This window comes from Seriola lalandi, unplaced genomic scaffold, assembly GCF_002814215.2.
Source record: "Seriola lalandi dorsalis isolate HSWRI2012SDOR001 ecotype SW California unplaced genomic scaffold, Sedor1 jcf7180002054898, whole genome shotgun sequence".
In the NCBI taxonomy this organism is placed as follows: Eukaryota; Metazoa; Chordata; class Actinopteri; order Carangiformes; family Carangidae; genus Seriola; species Seriola lalandi.
Window position 1 is genome coordinate 1,556,651 of NW_019525450.1, and position 8,780 is coordinate 1,565,430.

The window sequence follows — 8,780 nt, forward strand, 5'->3', positions numbered from 1 at the left end:
AACGAAATCCAAACAGAGAAAAGGGGCAGGATTAAATAACGGTGAACTCAATCTGAACCATATTTCTGCTGCTTTTTACCGAAGCTCGAAAGTATGAAATGACTGGATGTTGATTAATGGTATACAACTTAAATCCTTAATTAAACAACTCATAAATAAGAAGAACTGAACATTTTGAAGTGCTATTCTCATTGAGGCACATTCAACTAAACTCATTTAAAACTGCACTACAATTCCTAGGGTTTTTAATCAGCTGTTGGTAGCCATTGAATTAAGCTAAGATTAGCTCTATGAGTTAGTTGAAAACTTTGTCTCTGGTTGACTTTTTAACGTGTTAAGCTGATGACTGATTGATTGATTGATTGATTGATTGATTGATTGATTGATTGATTGATTGATTGATTGATTGATTGATTGATTGTAAAGCTATATGTCTCATGCAAGAGATGTCAGCATCCTCACCAGCTGATGACCATGTGCGGTCAATTGGAAGTGATTACAATAATAATATGCTAAGTAAACAGAAGACTGCACAAAAACACTTTCACAAACTGCATTACACAGCTGAATGACTGGGCTATACCTGTAACACAAACACCGGCGAGCCATCCAGCTCCTCTGTCACGCTGCCGTAGTACTCGTTAACGGTAAACACCGGCGCCTCGTCATTCTTGTTGACAACGTTTACCGTCACCGTCGTGTAATCTTCCCACTTCCCATCTGAAGCCAGGACATGAAGCTTGTACCTGAGCAAAAGTTTCAGCTTCATCAGAGGCTTTCACAAGAATAAACAAAAGTTTACATCCAAATGGGCTTTGTAAAAAAAAAAAACACTGACATGTGTTCTCAAATACTTAAAGTACTGAGGTGTGATTTAAAGAAGAAGTGACATTAAAAGCTACAGCATGTATTGTGCAAAACAAAGAAATATACAATTAAAAAGCAAGTAAAAAAAAAAAAAAGGAACAAAGGTTTCTTCCCTGGAGTGTGTTCCTACCTTTTGTTCTGCTCATAGTCCAGAGTCTGAGCAATAAAGATAGTACCCACTTCTGGTTCAACATCAAATACCCCTCCTGTGTTCCCTGAAGTGATCTGGTAACGCAGTTTGGCGTTTCCACCTGCAGATCAGTAGAAGATGGAAAGTGAATGAGATGAATGACAGTTTGTAGAAATGAAACTTAGATATTGACAAAGCATTCTAGGCCTACAGTGAGTCTTGTTAAGAGCTGTGGTTGAAAAAAATTTGCAGGAGCAATGAAAACCTGCACAGGAACTATTTGTATTGCACTTGATGTCTATACTTTAGATTTTGAAAAAAACAGTAACCTCACCAGTGCCTTTTCTGTTTGGTAACATTACACAAATAGAAAAGACAAAAAAAAGTCACGTTGAACTGACTGAACAAAAGTTAAGTTACCTGCTTACTAATTAGCACCTGCTCTCCTGCTGTTCAGGCAGGTTCTGAACATCAATTACCTTTCAAAATTGCAGCAATTCATTCATTTTTTTTTTTTTACACATCAGAAACCTGATAATAATGACATTTAAATATGTTTTTAAAGTATAAGACTGATTGAATACCAGACTACTTGAGCAAAGCACTGAATTTAAATTTAATCTATTCTAGGTCTTCAAGAGTAAAAAGAAAGAAATGGCTTTTCCTCATGCAAACAAAGCATACATCTTCTCTGATACTGGGAGGGGCCAAACCAGGTAATGAGTATTGTCATTATTGTTATTGATGATATGCATTAGCTTCCTGTGTCAGACATTTGATGGTTGAGACTAAGGCTATAACATATAACAACTGTGTATGGGATCAAACTAAGATATTCACAGTGGGTTCCTGCAGGGTCTTATGTACTAAAGCTTGTAAACATTTCATTTTTCATTTTTTGACACTGTGCATACGCTTAACTTTGCATTAGCTTCATTAGCATACTCGCCTAGAAAAACAGCACAGCACTCTAATTTGAATTCAAGATGAATAGTGTCTCTCTGTCATAAACATGCTATTTCCAGGTGGTGTCAAGAAGTCCTGAAGAACCCCAACTACGCAGCCAAGAGTTAAACATGTAGAAGTGATTAAGCTCCATCATCTCTCATTGTAGATACAAGTGTCACGGTTAAAGTGAATTTATTACCAAAGGAATGCCAACAGAATTCAATTCACTGGTTTATGCAGAGATTCACATTTATTTGGTTTTCTGAGTAACGTGGGCCAGGACCGACTTCAACACGGCTCTTTAACATAAGACAGGGTATAAACATAAAATCTAATCAAATCCTGTCACCTTTAGGACTTTCTCCCATAAGTCTGTAAAATTTCAAAAATGCTATATATATGCAGTAATCTTTCACTGAATAATTAATATTCCATTATTCCAAGCAATCTAGCGTCATGTTGCTGTGAATTCCCCCCTCCCTTGTTTCCAGAGTTCTCTCTCCCTACCGCACATAATAATCCCTCTTTTGCTCTGCAAAGCATTTTTAATAAAGTCTATTAGATCCTGATCAACAAAATGTTCGCCCTTTAATGCAATTACTGTTAAAGCCGAGGCCGGCATCTCAACCAGCGTTGCATCCACCACCACCCCTCGTGTTATTATGAAAGAGAAAGAAGAAACCTCTGAAGACGAGATGAGATCCACAGCTTATTAGCAACATGAAAGTCAAGGAAGGAGAGAGGAGATTGCCCTAATCCAGATTGTTTTGTACCATCTGTCTGTTGGTGTTTTAAATGAGACATTAGGGATATATGCCATTGCATTTCTTCTTTTCGCTCACTCTTATTCTCAGTTTTTTGTTTCAGTCGCTTAAGTATTTAGAAAAATGCTGAGACCCAAAGGACAAAGAGAAACAGAACAGGGAATAAAACAATAGTTAAAACACACAAACAAACGGAGAGAAAATTAATGTCTTTTCCCCAAGTGTACCAATTTCAAAACTCTTTTCATCTCTCTAGGTAATGTGCTTTACTGAAACTGGAGCACGCACACACACACACACACACACACACAAACACACACACAGAACTCACTGTTGTGGTTCACAAGCATGTGATCACACCAGCTGCATCTCTGCTGCGTCGCTGCTAATACCAGCTCTATCTCTCTACATAGAGTTTGCAGGCTCCTCGAATGTTGCATTTCTTTTCATTATTAAATGAAAACATGCAAAATTAAAGAGAGACTTGGTGGGCCAAGTCTATTTTTCCTCCTACTAGGAGTAGGGGGGTAGCCATCCTGGTTCATAAGTCCTTACCCCTGACAGAGGCAGAAGTTAAAGCAGACACCTCCAGCAGGTACGCCAAGATTAAAGGGATGCTCTCTGGGGATGCTGTCTCCTATTTAAATGATTTCTACACCGAAGTGTTTTCCTTGTTCTCAGATTGGATTGTTGAATGATCTGTGGTGGCAAGTGACTTTAATTGCTGCCTAAACCCACGTTTGGATAGATCTCATAAATTAGCTCGGCCTGACATGAGGCATGGTCCGTCTTTACTTGGCTGTTGCACTGATATACATTTTATTGATACGTGGAGGACTCTTCACCCCACTGACGGGTAACATACATTTTATTCAAAAGTTCATAATCCGTCATGTAGAATTGATTATTTCTTCAAACCTTTCTTGATCGATTGGTAATATTATTATTAGTGATCACCAACCAATGTTTTTGGTCATGTCCAGCAAAGTACAATGGCCAAAGGGGAAATGGCGGTTTTCAATCACATTCTTAAAAATCCTAATTTTTGGCTGTACCTTACTGAACAGTTTAATCATTTTATTGCCCAGAATGACACTCCAGGTGTGTCTGCTAGTCAACTCTGGGAGGCTGCTAAGGCTAGGGTATTTGTCGCTTCACTATATCATTTTCAGCCAATCTTAAGGAAAAGCAGAGGGCTAAACAACAGGCTACAGAACATCAGTTAAGCTGGCTTCAGGGAGAGTTGAACCTCAACCCTACAGAGGATCTTAGACCTAAAACTGACACCACTGCAGCTGCTCTCGACACCCTCTTATCAACGGAGGCTAACAAATCCATTCTGTAAATAAAGCTTAACAGATATGTAGCTACATACAACACAAAGAGACGAATGAACCTGAGCTCGCCAAAAGAACTGAAGTCAGACGAAGTAAAAGCTACTTGGGCTTACAATGTTTGTGAACAGGGGAAAGCTAGACGCTCCACACTGGAACTGCTTCATCAGCAGGACAAAAAGACACAGCGTTCGTACCATGTAATCTCAAGTGACATTCAGTTAAAAAAGAATACTCCACTAAATGTCTTTTCAGTATCATATATTCAGGCACTACATTTTGATATACACATTTTGATACAATTTTCAGACAAAACCCAAGGTCATCGTTTGAAATTTCTGCGAACCAAAGTGGCTTCTGGCCTCTGTGAAAACAAGCTACAAACCCTTCAAGTCTACTGGAGGTGAGTATTTGTTACTGGAAAGATTTTCAGTAGCTTATATTCAACAGCATGACATAACTAAGATGTATAATAATCTATGGAGAAGATTTACTGAGAGGATCGTATATTTTTTTATTCTAAAGCAGGTCTTTGGTTTCAGTAGCGCCCATAAAAGAGTTAAAGAGAGGGGCTTCAGGGTTGGCATTTGAAGCAATCTACAACTTCTACATCTTTAAATTCTGCTTCTAATGGGTTATACACTGACATTACATGGACTGGTAATGAGCAGTTAATTAATGCTGTATTATTTCCTGTATATGCCAGCTTTATTAGCTGTGTGATATGCACATTACAGACAGCCTCTTCTGCTTTTCCTCCTCCACTATCTTAACCCTCAAAAAATAAGAAAAAACAAATACACACAGATTCACACATTACTGCTCCCTCCATCTCTCCCAGTTGGTGGTAATAACCTTATTCCAGAATCTAGCACGCTTCTTACACTCACGCACCTACATAAGCAAATATGTGACTTCTTGTGATTTTATGTGCATATGTGTTGCCGTTTGAGGGTTATTTATCACAGGGAAATGTGAGATGCACAGCAGGCCTCTGCACTCTAGTATAATAAATGCTGGATAATATGAGTTTTACCTCGTTGCCATCTCTCTCTCTCTGTCTCCTCTTCATCTTTACATACACAAAGCCTCCCTCTGTCTCTCTCTTCTTAGTGCTTTGAGTATTTTGCTGCTTCTGTATAGAAACATTGATCCACAATGGACATATGACTGGCTGTGGATGTGGCTGTGTGTGTGTGTGTGTGTGTGTGTGTGTGTGAGAGAGAGAGAGAGTATAGTAGGGACAGCAAGGCGAGAAACACATTGTGTTTTTCATGTGCTCATATCAGCGCCAAGTATCAATACTTAGTTACATCAATCATGGGTAGAGTGTGGTGAGCTGGAATTTTAAATTTCGTCTCTCAAGGTCATTTGGACAAATCCTGGGAGATAATGAGAGCTTTACGAGTCAGTATATCGACTCTGGTTGTGGTTTTCAAACATACTTCTTAACATCTTACCGGCATATTTCATTTTGATAATAAAAACACTAGCAACAGTAAATAAATGAACACCATGTCCAGGTTCTCCCTGGGGGGAATTCAATCAGTTTGCATGATGATGACAGCTCAAGGTGTGGGTACCCTTCTTAATCCAACACTGACTTTCAGATGCAGGAGAATGGCCCCATGTGTGTACCATTTGATCCAACTTAGTGTAAATAAAGTGTAAAGTTAGTGTAAATTTTTACCAAATTCAGCTTGAACTATTGGTGAAGTCTTATTAAAGTCAGCACAGTGACCAAAGCATCTCGATGGTGGAAAAAGCAGTTGTGCACCATCACAGACAATTTGAATATTGACCAGTGTGACAGATGTTATATTCCATGCGATTCCACTTGCAGTAACTGCCATGATTTTATGTTTATATATCTGTATTTATTGGCTCAAGGGCGCCCTGTCTTGGAGGTAGTTGTTATAAGCCACTGGCAGCTTGAGACATTGCCAGGTCATAAGAGATGTGCAAATATTGTGTAATAATGTCCGTATGTACAACGTATGAGCATATGCAGTATATGCACTGTGATTTGTAGAAATGTTCATTAGAAGAGTTACGAGCAGGTCGCTTTTTAAGTGCTGAAATGTTCACACAATGGCATATCGCGCTCTTAAAGCAAGCTAGTTAGCTTCTGTGCTAAAATAACTGCTGTGTGAGAGCCACATTTAGCGAGCCAACTGTATGTCTGACCAGTACATATTCTGTTCCTGTTCAGATAATAAACGGCGCCATATAAAAGATAAGTAAGCCTCCCGCTCCTCCTTCTCCACACGCGACGCAGAGTCGAGGGGTTGCCTGAACCCACCAGTTCCAGTGAAGTGCAGCTGAACACGGTTACACTAGTTTCGCACTGCTGAGAGGTTGGTGAGTTCGTACACTTTGTAGTGTAAACCTTTTGTTTCATCTCTCTTCTACGCATGTGCTGCATATAATTCCTTTGCTGGAATGTCGGATGCAAATCCATGCGGATGCACTTGCAGTCATGTTTTTTTGTAAGAGTAATATCTTTGGCATCTCTCACGGAAATGTCTGCTGCTGAATCATCACGAAAACTGTACTTGTCATCAGAATTTGGGGTCTGCTTTAGTATTCAATAGCCTTATTAAAAAACAAGAAGACAGAGAAAGTGAGCGAGGGAGTAGTCTGGTTGAAAGGATGAGTCACAAAAACCAATCATCACACGGCAAAAGAAGAAAGCTCATACTGTAGGGTCCTGTAAGCTATTGAGAGCTTCTCTGATATTAGTCTCCGTCTTCTTCTCTCACACACACACACACACACACACAAACACACTTTTTCTCTCCCTCCAAACAAGTAATAAATAACTACGAAATTAAGCTGATACAGTAAATAAAACAGGGCATATTTGCAAATCTAATTTTAGTTTCATTATCTCTAAAAATAGTCACAAAATGCAGCCACAGTAGGTAGTCGCACACTGGAGCCCTGGCTGTTGTTTGTGATTATCTTACAATGCTCTATAGGCTTCCTGTTTTTGAGCAGTTAGTAGGTGGGTTTCCATCCGCCTGCACAAATTAAAAATGCACATTAAAAGATAAAGTGGATATGCCAGAAATTTGAAAAAATCTGAAAATATTGCAAAGATGGAAAATTTATAGTATATATCAAAAAATGTATTATGTGACATCCACTGAAGAGAAGAGAAATAGCAGCAGGCAAAGCCGCAAAACCATCATGTTTTCTACATTTTTTTCCCACTGTCTGAGGTTTGACACTCTTTTAATTACGCCATCTCATTACACTCGCTTCTTCTGCAGTGGTTTAATGGCCCCCAACCAGTGGCATGCTGATAATTCATCAGCTAGGAAGAAGTGCAGGAAGGTGACGATGTCCAGGCAGAGTGCCGCAAGATGCAGGAGGGAGACTATCAGCACAGGAAAGACTGTCAGCTCAAAACAGGACAGGATAGGACAGAGCCCAAATTTAAGAGAAATTTGCTACTACTGTCATTAAAATGTATGTTTTAGTCTGGTATACATTTTCCCATTGTGTAGTACACCTGAATTTCACACTGAAGTGGTGTTTTTTTTGGAGGGAGGGGATAGTTGGTTGTTTGGCTCTGCTTGCCTATCTGTAAAAGTCACCACACACCAATGCACCCAACTGGGAAATTAGTACCACCGGCTGTTTACCTCAACGAGATTGCATTACATTTGAATGGAGACCCACTTAGTGGCAGCAACGCTATACCATTTCTAATATGTTGTGTGACAGACACTAGGGTACAACATAAACAGCAAGTTAAACATTAAAAAGCATTACTTTAATTTAAATTACCAATAACAAGTATTGTTAAGTTTGTACTTACTCACTCACTCACGGACTTTAGGGATGTAACATTGGACGGTGGCTGGTCCAGCCAAAAAAAACTCTCACTGCGCTACTTGCCCAGCCCCAAAGTTAGCAATTAGCTAGTGAGAAAGCTGAATGTACCTTCACAGTACCTTCTTCCATTTTGCAATAGTCCAGTTCTTGTGTTTTTTACATCAAACAAGTATCTTAGCTCTGTTTTGATGGCTAAATAAAGAGCCAGCAGCCTTACTTCAAAGTCTTCTCTTCTCTGTTGAAGTGAGAACAGTTTTTTTTTATTCAGCTGTATCTTGATGTCACTCCTTGCAAACTACAGTCACTTGATTTGATTGTGTTGTTGATCAATAACTAATCAGAGTCCTATCCAGTTTCTACTGCACTTTTGATATGTAAGCCACCGTGCTCAAACATGTGAGAGACTTGTCATTCCTCAGAGTAATAATGGTCTTGTCTTTTCTGTCATGAGCTGACATTTTGCCTCCGGCTGTGACAGCTGAGTGTCTCGGCATGTTCCACCACAGACCTACACTACCGCTCCAAATTTTAAGACGGTTACATTTATTCAGCTGTTATTTGAAATTCACGTAATTCAGTGTCTCAGCATTTCTGAAATTAAAGCATAGAAAAAAAAAATAAGCAATTGGACATTTTAAAAGAAGGAATCAATCACCTCTTGTTGAACTACATTGAATCTGAATTTCTGACTCATCCAGCAGCCGAACACGCTCACGGCTTCTGTCTAGCGATGGAAATAAAATATTGTTCAGAGAGGTTGTTACACTTGTTTGCTTTGCTTTCACCTTCTGTCCAGTTCATGCCAAACCAGCTCCATGGGGTTTAGATGTGGAGACCGTGCTCTCTTAGATCACGTTTGGTCCTGTCATTATCTTGCTGTAGGATGAACCTGCC

The 8,780-nt window shown here is 39.4% G+C and overlaps 1 protein-coding gene across 2 annotated transcripts in view; it reads right to left on the reverse strand.

Moving 5' to 3' along the window:
- LOC111672264 (neural-cadherin) overlaps window positions 1-8,780 on the reverse strand; it is a 232,992-nt gene that overhangs the window by 145,492 nt on the left and 78,720 nt on the right. For both annotated transcript variants that reach the window (XM_023429642.2, XM_087180218.1), the window contains 2 exons: window positions 998-1,118; window positions 584-746 (listed from right to left, as the gene is read on the reverse strand). In XM_023429642.2, the coding sequence (XP_023285410.2) occupies window positions 584-746; window positions 998-1,118 (284 nt within the window). The remainder of the gene's footprint in view (window positions 1-583; window positions 747-997; window positions 1,119-8,780) is intronic.